This window comes from Podospora pseudoanserina, chromosome 1, assembly GCF_035222485.1.
Source record: "Podospora pseudoanserina strain CBS 124.78 chromosome 1, whole genome shotgun sequence".
Taxonomy (NCBI): Eukaryota; Fungi; Ascomycota; class Sordariomycetes; order Sordariales; family Podosporaceae; genus Podospora; species Podospora pseudoanserina.
Genome location: NC_085920.1, coordinates 2127477 through 2154267, shown reverse-complemented (window position 1 = coordinate 2154267; position 26791 = coordinate 2127477). Strand labels below are relative to the sequence as shown.

General features: G+C 52.6%; 8 protein-coding genes across 8 annotated transcripts; 5 read left to right on the top strand and 3 right to left on the bottom strand.

The window, feature by feature from the left end:
- The first annotated feature begins 30 nt into the window (after nucleotides 1-30).
- Nucleotides 31-1734, top strand: QC764_106040 (uncharacterized protein). Its single transcript, XM_062941848.1, has 2 exons — nucleotides 31-1092; nucleotides 1146-1734. Exons 1-2 carry the CDS (start codon nucleotides 712-714, stop codon nucleotides 1365-1367), a joined length of 603 nt encoding a protein of 200 aa, XP_062804750.1. The 5' UTR covers nucleotides 31-711; the 3' UTR covers nucleotides 1368-1734.
- A 2729-nt stretch (nucleotides 1735-4463) lies between these two features.
- Nucleotides 4464-4700, bottom strand: QC764_106030 (uncharacterized protein; the record flags this gene model as incomplete). Its single annotated transcript, XM_062941847.1, has 1 exon — nucleotides 4464-4700. One exon carries the CDS (start codon nucleotides 4698-4700, stop codon nucleotides 4464-4466), a length of 237 nt encoding a protein of 78 aa, XP_062804749.1.
- A 470-nt stretch (nucleotides 4701-5170) lies between these two features.
- QC764_106020 (uncharacterized protein) lies at nucleotides 5171-8654 on the top strand (the record flags this gene model as incomplete). The annotated part of the gene is made up of 4 exons (XM_062941846.1): nucleotides 5171-7718; nucleotides 7831-8075; nucleotides 8153-8481; nucleotides 8543-8654. The coding sequence occupies exons 1-4, from the start codon at nucleotides 6431-6433 to the stop codon at nucleotides 8652-8654; spliced, it is 1974 nt and encodes a 657-aa protein (XP_062804748.1). The 5' UTR covers nucleotides 5171-6430.
- Nucleotides 8655-8733: 79 nt separating this feature from the next.
- On the top strand, nucleotides 8734-9164 carry QC764_106015 (uncharacterized protein; the record flags this gene model as incomplete). Its single annotated transcript, XM_062941845.1, has 2 exons — nucleotides 8734-8878; nucleotides 8938-9164. The coding sequence occupies 2 exons, from the start codon at nucleotides 8734-8736 to the stop codon at nucleotides 9162-9164; spliced, it is 372 nt and encodes a 123-aa protein (XP_062804747.1).
- A 4798-nt stretch (nucleotides 9165-13962) lies between these two features.
- On the bottom strand, nucleotides 13963-14607 carry QC764_106014 (uncharacterized protein; the record flags this gene model as incomplete). The annotated part of the gene is made up of 1 exon (XM_062941844.1): nucleotides 13963-14607. The coding sequence occupies one exon, from the start codon at nucleotides 14605-14607 to the stop codon at nucleotides 13963-13965; it is 645 nt and encodes a 214-aa protein (XP_062804746.1).
- Nucleotides 14608-18648: 4041 nt separating this feature from the next.
- On the bottom strand, nucleotides 18649-20769 carry QC764_106010 (uncharacterized protein). The gene is made up of 2 exons (XM_062941843.1): nucleotides 19804-20769; nucleotides 18649-19707 (listed from the first exon to the last, which is right to left on the bottom strand). The coding sequence occupies exons 1-2, from the start codon at nucleotides 19873-19875 to the stop codon at nucleotides 18763-18765; spliced, it is 1017 nt and encodes a 338-aa protein (XP_062804745.1). The 5' UTR covers nucleotides 19876-20769; the 3' UTR covers nucleotides 18649-18762.
- A 1699-nt stretch (nucleotides 20770-22468) lies between these two features.
- QC764_106000 (uncharacterized protein) lies at nucleotides 22469-24503 on the top strand (the record flags this gene model as incomplete). The annotated part of the gene is made up of 3 exons (XM_062941842.1): nucleotides 22469-22953; nucleotides 23012-23337; nucleotides 23396-24503. Exons 1-3 carry the CDS (start codon nucleotides 22723-22725, stop codon nucleotides 24501-24503), a joined length of 1665 nt encoding a protein of 554 aa, XP_062804744.1. The 5' UTR covers nucleotides 22469-22722.
- Nucleotides 24504-25331: 828 nt separating this feature from the next.
- Nucleotides 25332-26556, top strand: GH51 (Endoglucanase gh5-1; the record flags this gene model as incomplete). The annotated part of the gene is made up of 2 exons (XM_062941841.1): nucleotides 25332-25697; nucleotides 25753-26556. The coding sequence occupies 2 exons, from the start codon at nucleotides 25332-25334 to the stop codon at nucleotides 26554-26556; spliced, it is 1170 nt and encodes a 389-aa protein (XP_062804743.1).
- Nucleotides 26557-26791: the final 235 nt, after the last annotated feature.

Sequence of the window (26791 nt, the reverse complement as noted above, 5' to 3'; positions counted from 1 at the left end):
AAAGTTCCAGGTTGTGTGGCCTGTCTTCCTGTCTTGGACACACGGATGATATCCGACCTTTTTCATTTCATGTGCAACAAAAGTTTGAAACTGCCAAACCACTTTTTTTCTCCCTCCCACGAATTTGTTTTTTTGCTCTTCTCTTCTCCCCCCCTGGTGTTCCTATTTTTGGACACACTTGGGTTTTAATTTGAAGAGACAGAGTTTGTTGCCAATCCGGGCACTCGGTTTCGCGGGTTGCAATTTGGATAAATGGCAAAAGCTCCGCTACACCCAGGACCACCAAAAACACTCTCGCCATCTGTCAACCAGACCACACAGAGACCCAGCCAGACCTTTCGGCGAACCACGCCGATTGCTATGCTTGTGATGAGAAAGATGATCTACCAGGGTGTGGCAAAAGGCAAAATGGCGAAAAACACGGTAGACGGGATGAAGCAGCAAGAGAAGGCGAATATCGTAATCGTCAGGTAGTCCTGCCAGTTCAATAGAACCCATCACGATAGTCTTTTTTTTTTTCCTTGGCCCGGTTCGCACGCATATAAGTAACAGGCTTTGACCTCGTCTTTTTTCTTGACAGCTCAACTCCCAATCATCACTACAGGTATCCAAGCAACAAACAAGCTTAAATCCTCTCCATATCCACTCCCTTACCCCGGATTTTCATCTCCACTATCCCCACACCTTTCCCTCAGATTCACAACCATCACAATGGGCCTCCTCACAACAACACTCACCATCCTCGCCGCCGCCGCCTCGGTAGTTAACGCCGACGCAGCCGCCGCCCCGGCCGCGCCCGCCGCCATCCCCCGCATCACCTCCCTCACCTTCTCCGGCCCCGGCTGCGTCCGCGACCCAAAGCACACCGGCGGCCTCTCCGACCCAACCTTTTCCTTCTCCAACTTTGCCTCCTCCCTCCCCGGCACGACAAAGACCCTCAACTGCCAGGCCCACCTCCAAGCCGCCGGCGCCTCCCCGGGGTGGCAGGTCGCCGTCAAGACCAACATCGTCAAGGGCAACGTCTACCTCACCCCGGGCACATCCTTAGACTACTTCACCACCGTCTTCTTCAGCCAGGACGCCGCCAAGACTGTACGTCCCCTCTCTTATTCACCCTGCAGCAAGACACTGACAGATAGAAACAGGGCACCGCCCGCGGACACATCGCGGCCACGGACAGGACCATCGACCAGGCCGTCACGCTCGTGAGCAACACGGGCGCGAACAAGGTCTGGTCCCCCTGCACGGGTGCCGACGGGTCGATTGGGATTTTGAATGTCAACTTCCGGAGCGCGCTGAACGGGGATGGGAAGGCGTATTTTGAGGCTTTGACTGAGAATTGGGATTTGGAGTGGAGGAAATGCTAGAGGTTGGGTGCCTTTCTGGAGGGAGGTTGTGTGTGTGTGTGATTTTTGTATGAGCGTTTTTAAACTGTTGGTTAATATCGGATCTTTTCTTTTGTTTTGGGCGTGGGTGGTGCAAATTGTGGTGGGAAGGAAAGAAGGGGGGTTGGGGGTGGGAGGGGTGGAAAAGGGAAAAAGAAAAATATATGGCAGGTGAAAAGATGATTTCGCTGTAGAGAAAGAGATAAAAACTTGATCTTGAATACTTGCGTGGTGAGGATGCAGGTGGCGGTGGGTGGATCTGCAGTGCAGAGGGTGCGGTGGTCGTAGAAGTGCCTTGGTCAACTCCAGGAATTGATCATGATGGACAGCAGAGAGTGAACTGATGGAGGCATGTTGCTCGAGTCAGGACCGAAGGCTCGATCTGCTGGGACATGTACGCTTCACTGGTTCGACCCCAGTTGGAAGAGGAAGTCTTTTTTGTCATTTTTTTTGTCTTTCTTACAAAGCTTTGACCGCCTACAGAAAACTTGAATAAAAAAACAAACGAACAAGGCCGTTTTGCAAAACGAGCGTTGACGGCAGGTAGAATGGAGGCGTGGGTAGGGGAGATAAATTGTAACTTTTGGCAGGATAAGCATTATTTATAGCTTGAAGAAGACAACCATCTTTTCCTCTTCAGTTTGGGACCCAACATTGAACACCTTGTCAAAATAACCCACGGTGACGACTGGTAGTATCGGTTTCAGCGTGAAGATGTAGACATAGGACGAGGCTCTCACCTATATCGTTGAGATGTCGATGTAACGGTGCTGAGTTATGTAGTTTGGTGCTGGTTGTCTGGTTGTTGCCTGGTTGTTAATCTACCTAGGTAAAGAAATGGGTCTCTCTTGAATTTACCATCACAACTCTTATGACGTGTTAGAGGACAGCCCTTAGCCCCATCTAGCCTACATCGCAAGTCTTGTAGTGTGTTAGAGGGCAGCTCCTAGCCCCCGTCTAGCCCAACACACCAGTTCTACAAAACCCAAAAAATGGAAAATGTCACGAGCCCAAGTTGACAGCAATGGGGTATGGTGACTGAGCAGACACTTGCTCCGACCACCCCCCCTTCACGCAGCTGCTCCTTCCTAATAGCTTCACCAGGAAAAGGGTTTGTTTACTGAAATTTTTTAGATTGTGGACGGGGATGGTCCATGCTTCGGGTCTACTGCAATTCCGCCCTGCTTTTACTCTCTCTCTCTCGAGCCTTTTTTGCGTTTTCTTTCCTCCAGCAAGACAACATCATCACCCAACCTCGCCGCCTTCATTTTTACGCACTCGCCCTCCTTTCTCGAGGTTTGTCAATACTCTCGCGCCTTGAGAATAAAGTATACTAGCAGCAAGGTACAGGCGAACCAAAAAAAAGATGTCGAAGATGTCGACTCAAAGCACCCCCAGTGGTGAAAAGCAAGGCCAGCCAGGTGGTGGCGGGCACCTGGGTTTTGGGCAGTTGAACTGGCCCATCCCGGTCATTCCGGGTGGAACAACTAGCTTTCCCATCCCAAGCCTCGGTATGTCACGTTCCTTTGATGATCTTGTGGTCATCTTGTCTTGTATTAACTTCGAGTCGAACTTTACTAATGCTTTCATCCCATAAACCGGCATTCACGTCCAGATTTTGCCGCTGGACAACCCCCTCGCCCGTGCAGGCGTGATCGTGGTCTTAGTTCCGAACGGAACTACCATGCATATCACCGCCGTGCTGCCGCGAGCTGTCCCCGTCCCCTCGCTGTCTGGGCCCGCGCGAGCATTGCTGCCGTTCACAAACGCAGATGCTCGTCCAAGCTTGAGAAATGTTTGGGAGGCATCTGTTGATGCTCTGCTGGGCTTTGGCAACACTCCCAATGCTGTCAATACTCATAGACGCCCTCAACTTACTTCGGCAGTTACCAAAACCGAGCCCGCCGCTGCACTCCAAGAGCTGCAGAGAAAGAAGGCTGATTTGGAATCCGAAATAACGGTTGTTCAACGTGAACTGGCCGAGGATGAGGAAGCATTGAGAAGAGCACTAGGGCCCCCACGACACCAAGATCGGAAAGCTGAACAAGGACATCTTCAAGTTGGTCCCAGCAGAATGCGAAACGAAAGAGAGGGGAGGATGACTGGAGGCAGCAGGAGGAAGAGAGATCCATGAGAGAAATGGAGAGGAGAAAGAGCCGATTCGAAACTCATGATCAGGAGACAGCACGCTGGCGGGGTATGGGAGGTGTTGTTAGGTACGCTGTGGCTGGAATTGGGGACTATGGTGGCCCAGGCCTAGATCGTTACGGTCATGAAGGGGAAGCAGTCTCATCGCACGGCTCTCGCCACGATTCCGAGCACCACGGCTATGGGATGCACTGTAGTCATCATCAAAACGTTCACCGGGACCATGAAGAACACCAAGCCCGTCAAGCATCCGCGTATGCAAGTTTCCAGCGACTTCGGGGCTCTGAACATAGCAGTCGTATGGCTCTTCCAGGTTCTGGGTTTGCAAGTCGCTATGAGCATCGGCGTCCTGAGCATCGTAGGCACATTGTCTTAAAAAGAACGGTATATGTAGGGTCAGGAACACGAAGGTGGGGACTTTATGGGGATGGGTATCATTGCGCGGGTGTCTTCAGTCTATTATACTAGTTATTGTAGTTTCTTGTAGTTATAAAGTATATATTCCATATAATACTAAGGCCTTGTGTGACTAACAGGCACTGTGTAAAGCCAATTGCAAGTTGGAAATTAGATAGGATGTGGAGGAACATAAGGGCTTAGTTGAGCAGATGAATAGGATAGGATCCAGTATCACCATGTTCAATTGACGCTTCAAATCAATTGCCCGGGTGACTCCAGGTGCGGAATCAACATAGGGCGGCGTTAACTTATCAGAGCACTGAGCGCATCATTGGATACCTGAACTGTTTCAGCCTTCCATTAAGAATTATGTAAGGCACAGCTACCTTTTATCATCAAACATGACAATCATTGCCGGTGATCGTCTGCCCTCGGGCCTTTTTCCCTTGAATGGAACCGAGAGGCGTTAAGGTTGAAAAGGCTCTTCCGATTTTAACTTTGTACTGATAGGAAATAGCGGTGACAACGAATCTAGGACACCTTCCTCACACCGCACAACTCCAGGAAGGTGAAATTGAAGGTGGTGTGCAGGCATAGCTTTGCATCCTCCATCATCTGCAAGGCATCTTGGATGGTTGGACAGGAAACAATGAGCAACCAAGAACCCCACGTACCAATCTCTTCCACATCCCGCGAACGTTGCAACTGTTTCTTGGAATGGAGGTGTTGGGGGAGCAGAAGGATGTGAGGGTTTTGAAAAAGATGCATAACGGATGGGTCACATGGAAATGTTCCGCTTGTCTTGGTTTTCGGATATCGTCAGCTTGACAGCTCCCAGTGGTTGGGAGCAAGGGAGCAGCAAGAGGAGCGAGGGTGGCCGGGACGGGGTGCAGGAAAGTGAGGGGTCCGACGGCAGGCAAGAAAAAGCCGGTTTCTCGTGCAGAAGCCACCGGCTTGTACAGCTCGAGATGATCGAAATTGCCCCTTGACCGGTCGTGATTCCTTCGAGTAACACTTGCAGATTATCCTGTCACAAATGCTCAGCCTCCCTTGCTGGACCTGCGGTATTTACTCGCAATCTTTTGTTGTCATTGTCCTGTGTCGAACGGTAATAAGGTGGGCAAGGAGCACGGCGGCGAAGACCCGGGACAAGAGCTCCATGTGTGAAACTGAGGGGCAGCTAGCTCGATGGAAGGATCAGGTAGCTCCAGTCCGACAAGTGGGCAAACTACCCGTGCCTGATGTGTATGAAGCTTCCAAGTTCCATTGGGGGTGGCCATACCTCCAAAGTGTGCCCAGAGAAAGCCAGGCGCGTTCCCAACGGAAGGCCACATTGAGGGTGGCCAGCCACACCGGTGCCCAGGTGGGCGTTTGACGACGTTTGACAACCGATCTCACCATTTCTCAGGGCGGCTCTGCTTGTGCTTTGGATGGAGTAGCTCTCATGAAGGCTGCTCTTTCACAACCGCACGCTATCGAACTCTTCGCCTCTAGACGCGTCCCTTACCCACACAACAGCTGGTGGTGTTGGCTTAATCCTTTTCTGTCCCACCGAGGAAGGAGGCCCAGTGCGACCGAGAATGGTCGTTTGCAGGCTTGCAGCATGCCATACCACCCATCCCAAGGACGTGCTGCATGCTGCATGTAACAGGATCGACAATTCGACAAAACTCTCATGGCCGGTAACAATTGTCCATCTGTGAGCTGACCAGTAACGCGTTCGGATTTCCCGATTTGATCATGGCTGTGTCTAGTAGGGTCGCAACGGCGGTGCTTGTGCCGATGCATCGACGTTCGATATCACGCACACACACACACACTTCCCACACTTGCCCGCCGCGACAGACCATCTCGCCATGGGGGCACCCCCATGTTGGATCTGCACCACCATCCAGTTACACATGGCGGGTATTTTCCCACCATGGCGTTCACGATCCAAAAGGTTCTTTGGAGAAGCATATCGATGATTGCCACAGGCGTGGTGAGCAACGCAACTGACCCTCCCTTACCCTGTCGCCCCCCACCATCAAGATGGCCTAGGCTTGTGACTAGATGTAGGATTCCCGCCAGCTTTTGAGAACTAGAACTTCGTCGAGACCTGCTATACATGCGAGGTTCTCTCCTGTGCTATCTAGTTCGTGGCAGGCAAGATAAGGTGCCGCCCATCCCGCTGCCCACTCCTTTCCGCAGTATGGTGCATCATCCGCCATCCGACACACCCCCTTTCACCACACCCACGACCCGCCATCTCACCGCTTTCCACCGGTCGATGGCGAAACAGACAACCTCGTATCTGTCAAAAGTTCGAGCACCAGCCTACTTGGCATAAAAAGGTGCCATGGCCTCTCACCAGGCCTTGGTGCTAGGGCTTTCTTCACGGTGGTCTTGGGCTCTTGTCGGCGTGGTTGGCTCTGGTCTCATCAACCCGGGCATCGTGCTTGTCAGTTTTTTCACCCCTCCCAGAAAGCTGCCCCTGAGTCATTTCCAGCTTCCTCTCAATGTCGCCGGCACAGCCTATCAAGTTCAAGCCCCGTCCTGACCGCTTGTTGGAGGCATCAACATTCGTCTCCAACTCGTACCTATCCTCGTCGCCCATTGCGCAAGAAATCCTAGCTAGGGACCTTGCAGAATGCTGCGATGACTACGGAACCCACGACTGCCGCTGTGGGCACGGCTATGACGATGATGTCGACTTTGAGACCGAGCCCCTGGAGGTGACCAACGCCCAAGGCTCATCCTTTGCACCGAGATCTAGTGGTGTAGCCTATGGCACCTTGAGACCCATCATCACGACTGAGACAGCTGCAAGCTCAGATGTCGCACTCTCTCGTGATGCCGAGAGGAGTCTACTTCGGGACAACCATATCCTCCCTCCCAAGCATCGTCGAGGACTTGCCGAGCCAGCCTGGAAGCAGATGTATCGGCGGATGTTCAGTACCAAAGTACCTCAGAGCGATGAGGTCGGCCCTATCATTTCGGCATCCTCCACAAAAGCCCTCGAGAGCACACCTCTGCTGCAAGACATCTACCTGGACCCGCCGTCCCCGACCGAGAGCGACGAGATCAACCGATGGGAAGCGGCGGTAGCTGCCAATGTCCTCAAAACAACATGGCAGCGCGAAGCCCAAACTCTCACACAATACTCGAGGTCGTTGATCATCACATTCCTTCTACACTACTCGGTCACTGTCACAAGTGTTTTCACTGTGGGCCGCATTGGTCGTCTGGAACTTGGAGCCGTCAGTCTCGCCACCATGACCGCCAACATCACCTGCTACGCCCCAGTTCAAGGCCTCTCAACTTGCCTGGATACGCTCTGTGCCCAAGCCTATGGATCTGGCCACAAACACTTGGTCGGACTGCAGCTTCAGAGAATGACATATCTGTTGTGGATGCTGCTAGTTCCCATTGTTACCCTGTGGTGGTTTTCAGGAAGCGTGCTAGCCTCGATCATTCCGGAGCCCGAGACAGCTGCGCTGGCGGGGCTGTACCTCCGGGTGCTGATTCTCGGGACACCTGGCGTTGCGGCATTCGAGAGCGGCAAGCGCTTCGTGCAGGCTCAGGGTCTGTTTCACGCAACAACCTTTGTTCTTCTCATTGGCGCTTCAGTCAACATCTTTGCCAACTGGTTCTTTGTATGGAAAATGGGATGGGGGTTCACGGGCGCTGCAACAGCCGTCGTCTTCACGCAGAATCTTCTTCCATTCCTGCTTTTCCTCTATGTTCGGTTCATTGAAGGCATGGAGTGCTGGAATGGGCTCACTCGACGAGCATTCAGCAACTGGGGTAAGCAACCTTGGCACTTTGACCTTCTTACCCCTTTTCGGGGACGACCCACTTGTCCCTCGTCACCAAAACACGCCTTGTACGAATCTTCCATGCTGACCAATCTGAATAGGGCCGATGGTCAAGCTTGCTCTTCCTGGAATGATCATGGTTGAAGCGCAGTATTTTGCCTTTGAGGTTCTCACACTGGCAGCCAGTCAATTCGGCAGTGCTCATCTTGCCGCACAGAGCGTCGTTGTCACGGTGACGTCCACGACATTCAACATCCCCTTTCCACTTTCCATCGCGGCCTCAACACGCGTGGCAAACCTTATCGGGGCCAGATTAAGTGGCGCTGCGAAGACCAGCGCAAAAGTGGTACGTGCCATCTTTTTTTGTCTTTTTTTTTTTTTTCCTGTGGCATCGTCAAGGAGCAATAGCTTACATTTCGACAGGCACTCGTGGCTGGATGTCTGGTGGGACTGTTCAACCTCGCCCTGCTCAGCAGCCTCCGATTCAAGATACCGTACCTCTTTACAAATGACAAAGAGGTTGCAGCCATCGTGTCAGAAGTGCTACCCATATGCGCTGTCCTGCAACTGTTTGACGCCCTGGCAGCAATATCACACGGCCTTCTCAGGGGTATCGGGAGGCAGAGCATTGGTAGCTTCACCAACTTGGGTTCGTACTATCTCGTGGCGCTGCCCATCTCGTTCTCGACTGGATGGGTTCTTGGATGGAAACTGGAGGGGCTCTGGTTCGGCATTGCCATTGGCCTAGCAGTGTAAGTTTTCCAATGTGGTCGAGCTTGTCCGCCCAGTGGCTTGGACTAACAAATCACGCAGTGTTTCGAGCGTGGAGCTCTGGTACCTGTACCAGGCTAATTGGGACCATGCTGTGGAAGAGGCGGAGATGAGAATGCGTTCGGATGATGTCTGTCATGGGGAGTTTAAATGAGGGAAAAGCTTTGTGATTTTGATGGCCTGTGGCGTTGTGGGTTGACTTTCTCAAGGGGTTGTGTTGATGACGCCTGCAAATGCTGCCTTACTGCTCTTTGGGCTTTGATAGAAATCTTGGAGTTCCTGAATTTCTTCATCTACCTAACGTGCTGAACAAGGATTCTGTTGAACAACCTCAACTTATTTTGAAACATGTGAACCCATCCTCTCAGATCCAGACATGTAAGCCATCACACCAAGCTACCCTATCAATTATCCACTCAAAAACATCTCAAGAAAAGCCGCCATCAAAGACAACCCAACCCCCATCTGCAAAGCCGCATTACCACCCATGGGCACAGCCCCAGCCGTGAAAACAGTCGAAGCAGTCGGGGAAGGAATCACCCCGGTGCCAGAAGGAAGCGGCACCGTCGAGTTTGACGGCTTGCAGGGGTCAAGCGAGCTCCCAATCTGTACCGCAAAGAGCCCCGACTTTGACCCACCAGCCGACGAGACTTCAATGGTGTAATTCCCAGTCGAGAACGCGGTGTACTCCAGCAGCGCGATCCCAGTTGTGGTGTCTGTGACAGCAGATTTGATCTCACTCGTCTGACCCGCTTGCTTCAACGTGGCCTTGAGGGGGATATTGTCGATGGCTGTGACAGTGACATTGAACGCCTCGCCGCTCTGGGCAGCATAAGAAAAGGTGGTGAGGCTTGTCTGGGAGAGCATCCCCGCTGTTTTGAGACCAGGTAACAGGGGAACGCTGCCTGTCTGCGGGGGTCCGACTAGCCCGTTGAGGAGGGCTTGGGCGACGAGCTTGGAGGTGTCTTCTGCTGTGTTTACTGTTGTGAAGGTGCCGCCCGAGCTGAGGATGGCGGAGGTGATGCGGGAGTCTTGCTCCTCCGCGTCGACGGAGAGGAAGCCGAAGGACACGCGGATGCCGGCTTGTTGGGCGCGGTTGATGGAGTCGATCGTGTCTGAGATGAGGGAGGGGGGGTCGTCGGCTCCGTCGGTGAGGACGAAGATGCCGGCGGCGTCGGGCTTGTTGCCGCTTCTTGTAAGTTCGTCGAGGGCGGCGGAGATGCCGCCGCCGATGAAGGTCCCGCCGTTGGCGGGGATGCCGTCGATTGTGGCTCCTGCACCGCTGGGGTCACCGAGGGGGTAGAGGACCTCGGCTGTCTCGTTGAACTGGACGATGGTGACTTGGTCGGCGGTTTGACCGGTGGTTGTGCCGGAGGATGGAATCAGCTTTCCGACGAGGAGCTTGGCGGCTTGGAGACGGAGGTTGCTCGGGTCGGTGTCCTCCATTGAACCGGACCTATCGATGACAACCCCGATCTTCCGGCCGCCATTTGTGGCCTCTATTTTGCCAAAGAGGGGTTCGCATGTTGAGTTCTGTGGAGGAGGAACGGTGACTCTCGCACTGATCTGCCCTGTCAGTGCGAGGATGGTGGCCAGGGAGGCTAATTTGGGGAATGCTAGATGCCTTGGACAAAGTTAGCCGAGTAGAGCAGTGGTGGACGTCATAGCTTTCCTACATGTCTTCAAGTGTTTGATATTAACGAATGTCACACAGGTTGCCGAAAGAAAAGTCAGTAAAGAAAGAAAGATGAAGGGTATGTGGTTTCAAACTGTTGGGTTAGGCTTGAACCTCTGCTCCAGATCGACGATAGGAAAAAAGGGAATCACACAATATATACACGCCAAACATCGTCAGTGCTTGGAACCCCAGCCTATCCAATGCACTACCCACTATCTACATGCCTAGGCCTCCAGCTCGCGTTGCACATCAAGGCTGGCGTCCAGCGCCTCATATGAAGCCCTTTACGTTGCTGGCACCTATCCTCCAGTCACAAGTGATTGTCGTATGCTGGTTGGCCTGCTTAAGCGGTTTGGTGTGGGAGCTGGCCTTCAGCCGCCTCTAACTCCGAAGACGTTACACCAGAGCTCATGACGAGTCACCCAAGCATCCGTTCTTATTCGAGGAGAGCTGCCGACGGCTGTTATCCTTTCATGGCAGTGTCAGACTGTCTGCAAGCCACACAGAGAATAGCCCAGGCACGATTGCCAGACATTGAGCCAAGCATGGGAGACGTGGCTTGAAGTCGATAATTATGGAACGACCGCTTCTGTTCACTGCGGTCTCAGTTAGACTTGGTTATGTAAGTTATGAATCAGTACCTGATGGAGTTGTGATGAAACCAAAAAACAAAGTCAGGTTGCGACCCAAGGCGTTCAGATGCCAGGTACTGAGCCTGTCAAGTCGGAGAACAGAGCGGCTGAGGCGCAAGAATGCCACCGAAGCCTGTGTACTGGACTTCATGGCCTCTGCCGTTTCTAGATCTCTGTCTCGTCTGGACCTCATCAACTTAAGTATCTGCCCACGCTGAGTGACCCTGCCCACAAGGTAAAAGTGGCAATGGTGGTTGGAACGACACATGCCCAATACACCTAGAACTTGTCTGGCTCGTCCCATCCCAACGACGGAATCGAAACCAAGGCGGCGAGAAACGTTGCCGGAAGAAAAGCCATGGTCAAAATGGCAACTGTTTTCATCGACGAGCGTCCCTACTGGCCGCTTCGGCGAGCGCTCTGCTGGCATCGGCGATCTTCATGTTGGATGCTGAGTCTTCATGGGTGAGGGAGGCGAAGAGCTCGGCCGAGACAAATAGAAGAGGTTAGTTTCATCTCAGTTGGTATGTCCTAGCGGTTGACTGCTGGGTTCACTCACCACTTCTGACTGGTTTCAACTGCGGTTGTCGAGATACTGGCACTGCTTTCCCGCGCTCTCTACCTGGCGACGAAGAAGCACCACTGCCGAAAGGACACTGAGGCTCGTCTTACCCCTGGGGCCTGTTGCACCTTGCTGTACAAGGTGATCAAGCAGAGTCAACACAATTTCCACTTGCTTGGAAGCGTTTTGATGATGATGTCGTGCGTCGCCCCCATTTTCTGTGCTGTAACCATTGGGTTTTGCCCATCCATGGGCGTTTCAAGGTCAGGTTTATGCACCAAGTCGCCATGGCCGGTAAGTTGGATAACATGCCGGACCCTGTGAAGACTGTTGACCAAGTCACCCTCTATCCATGATATGTGTAGACAGCTAGGACGAATGGCAGTGAGAGTGCGGAACAAAATTCCCCTTTGAAGAATTCCAGGCAATCAAGAAGTCTGAGCGAGACGGGCTTGCCAATTGTTAGGGGGGGTTTCCGGTCCTCAAGATCCTCGGGCTGGACATTGAAACGGTCAGGAAGATTGATCAGAATAGATAGAATATGCTGGAGATCTTGATCACTAGAGAGCGATACATGTCCTACTGTATTCATTGGGATACAAACGAGTCTCAGAATAGGGGTATTAGCGTCCGGGGCCGTTGCTGAACATCGTCGGAGAAGTAGCTTTGCAAGGCGCGGAGCTCGATGTCGTTGTATGCGAGTTCTTCCTGACCGTTTCCTGACGGTGTTATTCGAAGAGCCCGGAATCGTTCCTCAGGTCTTGGAGACCGGTATTACATCCCCAGAGGTTGTTATGTGATCGCCGTCATCCGTAGCCCCTCAATGACGAAGTGCTGGGACCGCCAGTATTGACAAAGAATGCTGACAACGTTAGAAATTGCAAGTTCTTCGTGAGAGAGATGAAAGCTGAGCATTTGTCCTTTGGCCATTGGAGGGCAAAAGAGTGGGGTCTGTCAGCACACACTGATGAATTTCTCAGCCGATTGGAGAGACTTGACAAGTGCAGTGCGAGACCACACTGTTTGGCACAACCCCAGGTGGCACGACGCCAAAAGGTGCCCAATCAAGCCTTTTATACTTCTTTCAGTGCTACGCTCTTCCAATACCAAGTGGTCTGGGACAGCGCTGAGACATGTGAAATTGTTATTAGAAGATGGATGATCGTCCGTATGATCACCCAACACAATGGCTCTCTCAATCCTCATCGTTTCGGACCATATGCCCTAGTAAAATTGCATTGAATTTTTTAAAGGATTAATATAAGAAAACGCTACTGAGGGAATGTAGTTTGGTTACAGGGTTCTAATCACTAGGCAAGTGAAGTCAAAAATAAGGAGGAACGCCAGGGTGTTTATATTGTTAAAGTCAAAGTTCCTAATTCTTAGCAAGATCATGCTTGTGAAGTAACTGATCTAAACCGAGCTCGGGCTTATATACTCTAGTATAACTAAGACTGGTCGTATACGCATCCATCGTTATCTTTGCAAAGAAATGGACGGCGAAGAGCTAATCAAGGACTTAGATAACGTGAAGAGATATATACCGCCTGGCCTACCCTGTGGGTAGGATGTCCTTTTGGTTCCACATAAAGGCCGTGATATGATATTTGTGGGCTTTTGGGAGGAGGTTTTTGGCAGTGCTGGCGTTGGTTTTCTTTCCCGACACATCACCACATACACACTCATTTACGGTGGTTCATTTCTTCGACTTCACTTTCCGGCGTGCGGTGCCCGCCTTGGTAGGAAAGGGGGACTATTGTAGGGTTGGAAAGTAGAGCACGGTTGCGGATGGTATTTCATGGGCTTTGCTGAAGTTTGGTAGTTAGACAGTTTTAACAATACACGCCACCTTCTCCTCCTCAATTTAATAATGTCTTGGTTGGTAATAAGACCCAACTAATGGACCACAACCACTTGTGCCTCCTCGTTATCGAACGTGCTGGGGAGGGGTTCTCTGACTGTCTGTTAACCGACGTGAATTCCTGATCTTCAGTCTCAAACGCTCTCAAACATGTGAAGGAAAGCCGAAATCGCGATAGCTGGGACGACTTCGGCGCGCGAGGAGCCGGCAAAAAAGCTTGCAAAAATGCAGGTGAACATGGCTTGAAACCAGTTTGGTGCGTGGGGAGGCGGAAGCATGTGTGGGGCGATACGTGGGGAATGGTGGAGGACGGCGTTTTATAGGCTTTGCTGAGCTTTGGAGGATGATTCTTCTTCTTAACAATACAACGCTTTCCTCCCCGATTTTGATGCTATATTGCCTGGTGATTCGAGCCCACGCCAACGGACCACACATGCTCACGAACGTGCTCATAGTCATCGCTTGTAAACCACTTCAGCTCGCTCGCCGGCGGTGAAAATTCATCTCGGCATGGCAATGACAAAGTTGCATAATCAAATTCTATCACGACATACAACCTTAGGTATCTTGACTTTCGGTTCCCCTTGAAAAAATTGGATGTATGACTACCAGTTAAGGTACTCCACTACCAGTTCCCCAATATCCAACACCCCGAATGGCACCCCCTCTCTTCCGGCTTCAATACTCAAATCTCCTGAAGAACTCCCTCTCAGCCTCTTGACGCCTTCTCTACTTCCTGTCCTCCCTCTCCCACTTCGTGTCCCACCTCTCCATCCTGCGGAGCACCCGGCTGTACTTTCTATCCATCTCAGCGGTCTTCTCCTCTTGCTCTTCCTCAACACGCGGGCCCAGAGACCGAAGCCTCTCAGTCATAACGCGACGGCCTACCCATCCGGAATCGCCCTCGAAATTACCATCGTGGGAGCTCGCAGCACCGCCCTGTCTAGTGTTGTGGATGGCCTCAGACTCCAAACCCCTCAACCTGCCCTCGTCGCGGTCGATACGGCCGAGACACTCTTCTTCCTTGCGCCGAAGGATCCAGGGCGGCAGTTGACGAATATTGCTCTTGAGGATTCTCAGGCACCTTTGTTCTTGCAAGAGGGCGTCCTTCAGGATGGTGATCTTGGTGTGGAGCGGGGCAATGGGGGGATCTCGACGGAGGTTTAACATGGCCCTTGGAGCGGCGGGGGGCGGGTGGCTGAAGACCGGAGGGGTATTAAAGTCGGTGGTGATGTTGGTGCCGGTGCCGTTGATGGAGGGGTTCCGGTGAGACCTGGATATGGCCTTTGGGGATATGGGAGGAGGGCGAGTGAAGGTAGGGCCGGGGCCAGAGATATTGCTAGAGGCGTGGCCTTGGAATTGTTGTTTATTCATGTTGCCCTTGTTTGCTTGTTTGCCAGAGGTAGGAGGTTGTCTTGTCGAATGCCGAAGAAAGAAGACTGCGGAGGGCAAAGCAGTATTATGAAAGAACATAAAAAGGAAAACAATAGAGTAGTTTATAGCCTGGTGCCCGGGTAAGCGGGTCTACGATGTCATTAGGGCTCATGAATTCCTGGATTGTCAGGCCTCTTCAATGGAGTTGCTCATATAAAAGTAGACCTGAAAGCCGAAATCGGGACTGATTACTAGGCGAAGAGTGCTTGTCCGGATGGTTACTTCTTTCGTTGAACATTTGCTATCACGTTTTCATGCGGGCAATGAATTTCAATATCTTGTGAAAGGGGGCTTTCTTGGTTGAGGGCTTCCAGAAGCACCATCCGTTCGCGGCTCTGCAAGCCTCTTCGATACGAAACCTTGAGCGTTTTTTCCTTTATCTTTTTACAGTGGGCACGTCTACTGTTTAGTGTCTCTTGCGTTGGCTTTGGCGTTTCTTTATGAAAAAAACCTAAGGAAAACTTACACTACTTACGTCTTCAAAACAAGATGCACTCAGTGACACAAATGAGCAAAATCACATACATGAAATGATGTTGACCCGCTATTCGGCTACTCCTTTTATACTCTATGTTATCAGTGACAACCTTGGCACTTATTGGGACATTGGACGAAATAAGAAAGCGGCGGTACCTTCCGAAGCCCATTGTATACATCATCAATATACATAATACTACGATGCCTAAAGTATCCTCTCACTATAAATTTCGCAGAGAGCTTCTCTTTGCAAAGCGTTCCCACAGCCTCACAACATATCATTACTCTTCCAACAAAACATCCGACAACATGGCACCAAACCCTTCTAGTATGGCAAATCATTGATACCCTCCTCCCAATTTTCCGGTCTTCTCTTCTTACGATCCATATCAAAAACATTTCTCATGTCATGCGCCCCAAACAAAACCATGTCCTGCTTGTTTCTCGCCTGAAGCAACATATCATTCTTTTCTAGCTGCCCAAATGTGGACTCCTCTCTGCCCTCGACAGAAGGCATGACCTCAGCCTCCCCAGCATCCCGACTCTGCTCAGTGAAGAACCTATATCTCTGAGCTCTGGTAGTTCCCCTCGATCGATCCTGCCTGTGGGGCCCGCCTGGTATACCCCTCGGAGGCGGCCCTTGGGTGGTATAGTGGTGGGGCGGAGGTATTGACGGCTGAGCATCAGATATAACCGGTCCCCATCCCTTGGTAGAGCCTGGTTGGGCCCCGGACAACTTATCAGCTTAAAAACTCGAGCTCTTACAACGCGAGCCTAGCAAGCCGAAGCCTGGTGCGAGATTCGGGCTTTTGGCCAGTGAGGACGCTCCATGGTAGAGCCTTGGCGGTGCTTTCGTGGTTGTTGAGATCAACGTTCCTCGTTCCCAACTGTCCTCTTTCCCAACTATCCTCTGCTTGCTGGCAATTCCTTGCTCAAGAAAGCCTGCTCCATACGAATCACCATAAGGAGGCTCTTTCGACATGACAGGTTCATAGGGACTCCGGCTGTGGTGCGGAGCGCGATCATCCCGAAAACCACGATGAGTTGGGCTCCGCTCTCTCGATCGTGATGGTTGCCGGTGACGGCCCATACTCTCAACACCTGCGGGGCCTTCCTGTGGAGACCGGCTCCGAGCTCGATTGATGCGAAAACCACCCCTCACTCCGCGTTTCGTGACACGAGTGATACCGGTCAACCCCTGGTCGCCTGGGGTTGGCGACTGTATATCTGGCTTGAGATGAATCTCCCCTGGCGAGAGTGGGGAGTTGGACTTGTGGAGCGCTTCTCCATTCTTCTTGGGTTGGGCGAGGTGCGGCGGTAGAGGCGATGGAAAGGCAATGATCTTCACCGTTGGCGGGACCAGACCACGGCCAACAGCCGATGAAGTCAAATTATTTACCAGAGGGGTGATCTGAACTTGGATGCCGACTTCGGGAACGGGAAAACTGGTCGTGGAGCCAGGGAAGATTTGAATTGTCCACTCCAGTGGCTCTGGACTCTGTCCATTCGAACTGGTCCATGACGTTGCGGTGGCGGTCACTCCGACTTCCAACCTCGCTGAGAGGGGTTTCAACAGTTCTCTCCGACACCTCGACCTCTTTTGTAAAGCAATAAAGGTCGTAATAGGTCGATGTTTGGGGGTCAGAGGTGGGAGGTCGACGGGGAAATGTGAGGTAGAGCAACGGGCAAACAAGACTCGGCCGACTGCAGGAAGATGATGGAGTGGGTAGGTAAGTAGAGGGAAAGTGTGGACCGAAGAAAGCGGAATTATTGGTGGGCCAGGCAAAAACTCGAAAGCACGAAGGTCGATACTCACTGGAGCGCTACGTTTTTGTTGCGGGTGAGCGTTGACCGGCTAGTTAGGAGCAAGCTTGCTCTGCGAGCACTCTCAACTCAGCGGGCCATCACTTCTATACCCCGAACATTGCCATGAAATGGCCTTCTCGGCATTATCTATCTTACCTATCTTCAGTTTTCTAACGCCCCTACAACTTCCGATCCACATCTCCATGCCCCGTCTGTTTCCAGTCCTGAGTTGTTTGAGTCCCGTGCTTGGTTGGCAACAAAGAGATAATTGAAAAGTATGTCCCTCCCCGACGCTTTGAATGTTCAGGACACGCCCTACATCTCAAGCAGCGTAGGTAGGTAGGTATGATTTCTATCTCATGGATACCTAACATGTCGTTCATTGCCGGTCGGGCTGATTCCGGTCATCATTAACCCCAACCCTTCATTCAACGGGGCATTGCGAATTCCTATTGCAGGCGCCATCAGGAAGATCACGAAGTTCCGAAATAGACTGACAGCCTGCAGTGTATACTACTTACTACGACACGCAAAGTGAGACATCAACACTTTTCCGCCCAAAACTTCAATATTCCCTTGCCGATGGGGAATTATCCTGCTCATTTTATCGATGCAGCCGCAGCATAATCACAGCACCTATCGTGCAAAGACGAAGCCAAGATCACCAACCAGCCACCTGAGCCACTGGGCTGCATGCGCCCAGAGTGTTGGGACCGTTCGGGGCCCCGGATAGCCCTGCCGCAGGCATGTTTTACCGCCCCACTATCGGGCAGATGTCCGATTCCTATGGGCTGCGGTTCATTGGACGACCCGGAGTTGCAGAGACAGTGTCTCGCAGAGATGTGGGGGGCCAAAAACCCCAAGGGGAAACACGGGGGGAGGTACAGTACATTTGGGGATGTCGCGCTGCTTTTTTACCTGTCTCGTGGGAATTGGGGAGAAGGGAGGGATGGCTATTGGTCTGCGTACGAGATCTGGGGGAAGGGGTTGCAAGCCACCTCGTGCTGGGGGGACATGGATGCATGGAGCTATGGGATCGCGCGTGGTTCTGGCGGCATTCCGCAAAAGTCTATACATGATGGCAGCACGGACAGTCACCCGTACCGAACAACTGGGACATGGCACGGATAACTGGCGTGACTGGTTAAGCCTAATGGCTCGTGGGGGAAATGAGGCTGTCATGATGAGCTCCTTGCCAACAACTAAGGTATGTAAAAGTCCATGATTGTGAGCCACGTCAAGACCACGCCATCGCGAATATCTCGATATCCCTGACCTGCTCTATAGTTACCATCCGATCCTAACCTCAACTCCGAGCTACCACCGCCACACAGCTGGAAAGCATAGACCAATTCCTCAGAACCTGTTCCCACGTGGGGAAGCCCGGCAGCTGAACGGCAGTGGTAGTGTATGTACAGCCCTCGACGCCACGCCCGAAGGCATGCCTCTCGCTCCCCTGCCAAGACCAAACTCCTGGCGGGAGACGCCCACCCCATCACGACAGCGTCAACCGGGAACAGCTCCCAGGTTCCAGCTCGACCCAGAACGCTGGGTCACTCGGCAGACTGCTGGTCACTTACACGGATGAACCCTGCTGCCGATCTTCTTGACGTTTTGTCTTGGCACGAGTGGTTACATCATCGCTTTCTGTTAGGCTGTCTCTGGTCTTGGTGTTGTCACAAGTTTGCAATACTTATTCCGGTGTCCAAAGGTGGCTCGTTATTCTTTCATGTCTGATTATCATTCATGTCCTCGTTACTGGTTTTCCGTGATAATTATATAGTAATACAGGGTTCGAACACAAAGGGGCCCTCAGTAATACCCCCTCGCGTCCAACCTCTCGGCCTTCTTCACAGCTTCCTTCAGTTGCCTGTGTTCCCTCGCAGCTGCTTCTCTCATCAAGGCAAGGTTCTCTTGCAATTTCTGTGTCTCCCGCTCTAATGCACCACGCTCGTGGTGCAATAGCAGGAGCCGTCTTTGCGACATGACCATGGCCTCGTTCTTGCACCTCTCCCATGCTTCGCGTTGCACCTTGGCTGAAGCCTCCCGGGGGTCGACATCGGGAGGAAAGATGCCCAGAAATGGTGGTGGTGGCTTGCTGTTGTAACTTGAGGTGGATTTTGTGGACGGAGCGGGAGATTTTCTTTTTGTTCCCCGGGATTTGGATGAGGCTTCTGTGCCCTTCTTGGAGGGTTTGGTGACGGCGGCCTTTCCTTTGCCTTTGCCTTTAGGGTTTGAAACTGGGGCTGCGCTGCTAGCGGCGGGCGAGGCCGACTCCCGAGTGTCAAAGGAGCTCTGGGATGGGAAAGGGGCGGTGGAGGTGGCCGAGTGAGGTTCGTAGTCGCTGGGTGTCTTGTGGTTGAAGATGTAGTTGTTAAATGATGGGGCTTCTGACAGGGGAGACGGCACCGGCTGGATCTGTTCGTTTGACATCCAGGTTCCTGAAGTGTAGCCGGTGTCTTGTGATGGTATCGAGCTCCACTCTGCGTCTTGTCCTTGATATCCAACGGGAGATGCGGACGACGGCTGGGAGAAGCCTCCAGCAGGCTGCTCTTGCATGGGCCAGACGACGTCATCGGATGTTTGGAACATTGTTGGCATGTCGTAGGTTGTCATCGGGTGCTGTAGTTCATCGTGCCACATTCCGTCGAACTGTGCGGCGGGATTCGATGCTGGAAACGTCGGGGGGAAGCTTGGCCTGTTGGACCACTGGCCAAAGGCAAAGGCGTCCTGGGGATATGTTTGATACATTGGAGCCTGGTTACGAGACAAGTCAGACTCTGTTCCCAAAACACGGCGAATAGCCCGGCCAATCCATTCGCTGGCTAAATGAGCCCGCGGGAGCAAAATTACCTCCATGTTTGCGGCCAGCTGTCTGTTGTTTGATGAAGTGGAAGATGAAGTTGAAAGCTCGTTGTGTTCCATCACCACTATTTGTGTGGTGCTGGTGTTGTTGATATCGCTTAGGGGACCGTGACGTAGAAGGGGGGTAGAGGTACGTCGGTGGTACAATTCACCCCTGGCTTATGACGCAGTGTTGCAGAGGATTGGTGAAGATCGTCAACCGGCATCAATGATAAGACGGGATCCAACACAGTGGGGAGGCCCCCTCCCTTTTAAAGATGAAAACTGAGAAGGGCATCAACAAACATGTTCCATTCTCCCCCCCCCCGCCCAACAGACCGAGCCGAAAAGTGCCATATTGATGGTAGTAGATGTCGGTTCTGATGGCGAAGGGCTGTCAGGGATGCAGGCGGAGGAGGTGCCTGTTCCTGTCTTCGGTGCAGTACCGAAACCTACATCTCCGTAAGGTGTCAGCGATGCGATTGGCCAGCCCTGGACTTGGCGCTGGCGGTCATGCCGTTGCTTGTCGTGGCTGGTGGCGCTGAATTCCGCGGGACTGGGACCTCACGGACATGCGACGGGGAATGGCACGCGCGCCAAGGGGTTCAGCTGTCATCTAGTCTCTGCTGCTTCTGTTGTCTCCCCGCATCGGCCAGAGCTCCGGTTGGCATTTGCCCTGACCAGATTGGCGACAGTCAGGGGTGTCTCATGCACACCACATGCAAGCGTGCTGCAAGGAGGCGTTCTAGATCGGTCGACGACTTCCCCCTTCTCCGCTGGGACAACAAAAATTCCCATCACCAATATTTGCTGCCGGGTTACGCTCCGAAGGTCATCGGATGGTACGATGAATTGATGAATTGTCGGTCAGCGGCTTTCTGATGGGCCCATGATGATGAGTGATCTTGGTGGGTGATGAATGCCACTCCCGTTCGGCGCCCCCTTCCGGCCTCGTGGTACCCCTGGATGGCGCTGTTGTCTAGTGTACCCGCCCGCCCAACCACTCCCTCGGGTCAGCACTTTGGATCATACGCTAAGTCTTACCCTATCTAATCCTCTACTTGCCACGATATGCAGTAGCCATGTCGATATCACCGGTATTTGATGTTCAGCCGCGGCCACGCACCACACTTGTGTTCTTCTAGCGTACTCGTCAAGTTCCGAGATCGCGTGGTGCTTGAAACAAATGCTGAGCTTCTTCCAACATCTAGTGATTGGGTAGCCTTTAGGGTCTGGATGATGAGACGATTCTGAGACAGGAATAAAGATCATAATATGAACTTCGTGATGATATAATTCATGATATGAAAAATATGCCAAAGTCGAGTGGTAGAGCCTCATTCAGACTTCGGCCCAACTCAAACAACAGACACGTTGGAGACAGCCTATCCAGAGCTCCTGCCCCTTCGCTGCCACGAATAGTGGCCTCCATGGACTTTACTTTGAATCGATATTAACTGTGTACTCTACCTTGATGAGCGATGAAAGGAGCCTCGGGGACTACCTCACTTAACACCATTTGTGGTTGCTCCCAGTTCACCTGGTCCCACCTTTTATGTCAAGCCCACACGTTGGTTACTCTGGTTAGGGCTTGTAATTCGCATACTTTTGTAGCTTCCTTTTCCACATCATTACTTTCTTACCACTTGTTTTGCCTCCCTTTGCGCGCCAGTGACCATTTCCACTGTCCCACACCCTAAGTCACGAGGAACATAGGCGACATTTGTGGAACCCACTGTTCTCAATGAATCCAAAGAGACAGAGCCTTCCCAAACAGTCATGTCTTTCCTTCTTTGTATTCAAGGCTGGCCCACATCGGAACTGATCAGGCAATTAGGCTTGCTCTTTCACTTCAAAACTCACATCATCAATTTCTCCGAGCAATGTCCCTTTCCCTGTCATGAATGAGGGCAGGTCTATCCTGTCCAGCATCCATTTCTTTGTAGCCTGCCCTGCCCATCGGCTGAAGCAAATGTGACTAAACCTCATAGGTACCGGTAGGTACACGAATTGATGTGGATTCAAGCTCATTAAGCCGAAGCTTGCCTTGTTAGCAGGTATTGGGTCAAGCCTGAGCGGATTGTTCTGACATGTGAACGGCACCGGAAGATAGGATAGGACTGCCACTACTTGCTCCGGTTGGGTCATGCATTAACCATCTATCCGCACCCTCTCAACATGTCGACAGACTGAAACGCAGTCATGTTTCCGTCATGGAACATGCTGAAGTGATTGTGAAGCAAAAGTATTGAAGGTAGTGATACTCAGAGATCTGGCTGTTGTCGGGAATAGATATTTATTGGTTGAGTGCCTTATTTATAGGAGGTAGTATATAATATTACAAACACTGGCATCACTTATCCTCCAGCTTCCAGATTTGAATCTTGAGGAGGCTGTGCTGCCCTTAGATGCCTACCTCTATCAGGGATCTGTTCAGTAGATGGTGCCACGATAGGCCTCGCCATACTCGACCAGCTTGACCATGGGGCCCATCGAGGACCTTATGCTCCATGACCCAGTGCCAAGTTGCACAAAGACTGTCGTGCCTGCCTACCTGAATGTGAACCTCGAGGCCGTGATCACTTGAATATGCGGTGTGTACTCTAGTATGGAAGGAACTTACGTACAACTGCTTCCTCATGGCTTCCCCATGGTCCACTGCGTCCGGAACATTGTGCTGCCTGCCGTACCCACATGCTGGCTGACGCGCGTGCCCGCGGTGCTACAAGTAAGTGATTCCTCCTGCCGCCCAATCGATTTTGCGTCTGCTCGCGCACAACAAGCAAGATAAACCTGTTTGCAGGCGTTTTCCTGGGACTTGTTCTCAGACTTGGGGGCTGGGGGCCCCGTCATCTTCTCTCCCCCAACACCACCACCACCGCCCAACGAGATCCTCGCCGGGCCAAAAACATCAATTGGTCCCTCGTAATGTTCGCCACCATCGCCGTCGCCTGCCTCCTCCTGTTGCTTTCTCCTCTCGAGACCTGGGGCCTTAGTCCCCGCGTCAAGCTCAGCAATGGGGACCACATCGGCCAGGTTCTCGATTGTGGTGTCTCCCACTGGTTGGGAATCCGATACGCCGCCCCTCCTCTTGGGGAACTTCGGTTCCAGCCCCCAGTTGACCCTCTTCCAGAGAACGGCACGCAATATGCCTACGAGGTATGTATCTTCCTGTTGGTCTTTGTTTTCTGGGCATTGATACTGATGCTTCTCCAAGCATGGTCCAATCTGCCTCCCAACTGGGGTTCTTCCCAATCAAAATAATGAGGCCAATTACTCCGAGGACTGTCTCTTCCTCGATGTTTACGCTCCCAGCAGAGCACACCCGGTGTCTAAACTGCCTGTCTTCGTCTACATTCAAGGTGGAGGGTTTAACGCGAACTCCCATCCTCGCCTGAACGGCACCGGCCTGGTCAAGAAGAGCGAGATGGGCATCGTTGTCGTCACTTTGAATTACCGAGTCGGCCCTTGGGGATTCCTCGTGGACGGCGACAAGCTAACTCCCAACAATGGATTGCGAGACCAACGACAAGCCTTGAAGTGGTATGTCTGACACTGATGGTCATGTGTGCCCATGTACTGACCCTCTTCATCTATGCAGGGTCAAGAAGAACATTGCCCAGTTTGGCGGTGACCCAGACCATGTTGTCCTCGGTGGTGCATCCGCCGGCGCCTCAAGTATCGCCTGGCACCTCACCGCATATGGCGGCCGTGATCAAGACCTTTTCCACGCTGGCGCCGGCGAGTCAGCGGCTTGGGGTCATGTTATCACCGCCAAAGAAGCCCGTTACCAGTTCCAAGATCTTGTCGTCCGCATCGGCTGCGTCAGCAACAGCTCGGAGGCTACACTCACCTGTCTACGCAAGAAGCCGTACCGAGAGATTCAGATGCATGGCTCTGGCACACCATACCCTGGCCAATCACTCAACCCCTTGTTTATGTGGGGACCCGTGATCGACTACGACATGTTCAGCCTACCTCTCATCGAAGCGTTCAAGCAAGGAAGGTTTATCAAGGTGCCAGTCATCTGGGGTGACGATACCAATGGTGGCAGCATCTTCACTTCTCCCTTCACCTCGACTGTCGCCCACAGCAATCGATGGATGAGGACCCAATACCCCTTTTTGACACTCAGAAAGTTGTGGTTGCTCAACAAGGCGTGGAAGAACAGGGGGAAGGAGCAAGACAGATGCCCCGCAAGAGACTGTTGGAGAGAGCAGCTCAGCCAAGTCTACGGTGACATGCGCTACATGTGCCCTAACATCTACATGAGCTCTGCTTTCCCAGACCATGGCTTCAACAACGCGTGGAACTATCGTTGGAACGTCGAGGATCCCGACCAGATTGCAGCAGGACTCGGCGTCCCTCACGTCAGCGAGATATCTGCGTTGTTTGGACCAGAGTATGTTCTAGAGCCGTACATCAGTGCACCAAGAACGTATAGAGAGGGAGAGCTCAACGGAAACGCCGTTGATGTGATTCAGAAATACTGGATCAGCTTTATCAAGACATTTGATCCAAACACAGAGCGGGCCCAAGGAACGGCTCGATGGGAGAAATTTGACAGCAAGAAGCTTAGTCGGCTGCGGTTTGACACGGGAGGAAAGACTGAGATGGAGTATGTCGGCAGTGAACTTGCGAGGAGATGCACGCTTTTGTTCGACAAGATATATCCAAGACGGGTTGGAAGTGGATGGACCGGATGGTGATGGAACAGTGAGAATCTTGAGACGTCAGGAGGAAGAAATGAGTTGTATCGCAGTATCTATATTTGTGGCATACACCTTGTCATCCTGTACTGCTAATCAGAGTAGATATTCGGGACATTTGCTGTCTTCATCTTCTTGATGAAGAGAGAGTAGTTGATATGCACATCCAGTCGATCTTGTCGTTGTCTTGCCCCTGAATCCGCGGCACATGTTAACCGACCATGACAAGCATTTGTCAGTGTCCTGGGCAAATCTTGATCGTGGGTCTTGGCACGGACGTTTGTGCCAAAGACGACAAACGGAAGACCTTCGTCCGTGGTGAAAACTGCTGGGCGTTTCCGGACCGCGGGCCCAACTCACCACAGGACAGCGCAACGCAAGCCATTCTTCCGCACGCGTCATTCGTCATTCAATCAACGCGGAAGAAGACAGCAGAATTCCCTTGAAGGTGAGGTGATTCATTCCCGTTCCGGTATCCGGGTTCGCCTCTACCGCCCTCCGGGATGTCAGGGACCGCCTCGAGCTGCGTCTAGCAACGCACGATGCAACGTCGCTCCACTGAACAAGGCGACTTCCCCGGAAATCACCATGCTTCAACGGCTTCTCCCCTACCAAATCGAAGGGGACTGTGATGCCGAGATGGCGAGAGCCGCATCGCTAACGGTCCCATCTCCACTCCGACAAGGGCGGTTGAAGAGATGGAAGGTTGTTGGGGGGAGGGGGGGGGAAGGGAGAGGAAGGGTATAAAAGCGCGAGTATGTTCCCCCGTCTGCCAGGAAGATGTTTTGTTGACCAACCTGTCTTGCTCCCAGTGAACTCCACGACAAGATGAAGGGCTCCATCATTGCCGGTGCCGTCGCCACTCTGGCGGCTGGCGCGGCTGCTCAAGCCGGTGCCTGGGCCCAGTGCGGCGGTCAGAACTGGTCTGGCGCGACGACCTGTGTCTCTGGGCACACTTGTGTCTTTGTCAACCAGTGGTACAGCCAGTGCCAACCCGGTGCTGCCCCTCAGCCAACGACCCTCGCGACATCGACCACCCGTGCTGCGACGACCTCGGCGGCTGCTACCCCTACCTTGGCCCCGGGCAAGTTCAAGTGGTTCGGTACCAACCAGGCTGGTGGCGAGTTTGGAGAGAAGACGTATCCTGGTGTTTGGGGGACGCATTTTATCTTTCCGGACAATAATGCCATCAGGGTAGGAAGCTCTTGAACACATGATGGAAAGGAGATGTGGCTGACAAGCGGTATAGACACTGATTAACCAAGGCTACAACACCTTCCGCGTCGGCTTCGCCATGGAGCGTCTCGCCCAAAACGGCCTGACCAACTCGTTCGACGCGGGTTACCTCCGCAACTTCACCGACTCCATCAACTTCATCACCAACGCCGGCGCCTACGCCGTGCTCGACCCCCACAACTACGGCCGCTACTTCGGCAACATCATTACCAACACGGCCGACTTCCAGACCTTCTGGCGCAACCTCGCCACTCAGTTCGTGAACAACCACCGTGTTATTTTTGACACCAACAACGAGTACCACACCATGTCCCAGGACCTGGTCCTCCAGCTCAACCAAGCCGCCATCAACGGCATCCGTGCAGCGGGCGCAAAGGAGCAGTACATCTGGGTCGAGGGCAACTCTTGGTCCGGAGCCTGGACTTGGAACGTCACCAACACCAACCTTGTCGCGCTGACGGACCCGGAGAACAAGATTATCTACCAGATGCATCAGTACCTGGACTCTGACGGGTCGGGGACAGCGCCGGCGTGTGTGAATGCGCAGATCGGGGCGCAGAGGGTGGTGGGCGCTACTGCCTGGTTGAGGGCGAACAACAAGAAGGGGATCCTGGGCGAGTTTGCTGGTGGGCCGAATGATGTGTGCAAGCAGGCCGTTAGGGGACTGCTGGATCACTTGAAGGCGAATAGTGATGTTTGGCAGGGGGCGTTGTGGTGGGCTGGGGGTCCGTGGTGGGGGGATTACATGTTTAGCTTTGAGCCGCCTAGTGGGACGGGGTATGTGAACTATAATAATATCTTGAGGGAGTATATTTAGGTTGTGGGAGGTGGAATATGGGGGGCATAGGTGTGGTGGTTGGGATGGGGTGGGATAGGAAGTTGTGTATATGTTGCTCTTTGTGAGCTTTGAGTAAATGTATTGCTGTGAGTAAGTCTTCCATTGTGTATATTTGTTGTCACTTTGCTATTGGGATAGAGGAGTGACACAGCTTGATATTTTTGAATGTCGTGTGACGATAAGCTGAGGTACTGGGACAACCTCGGGCTTCTTC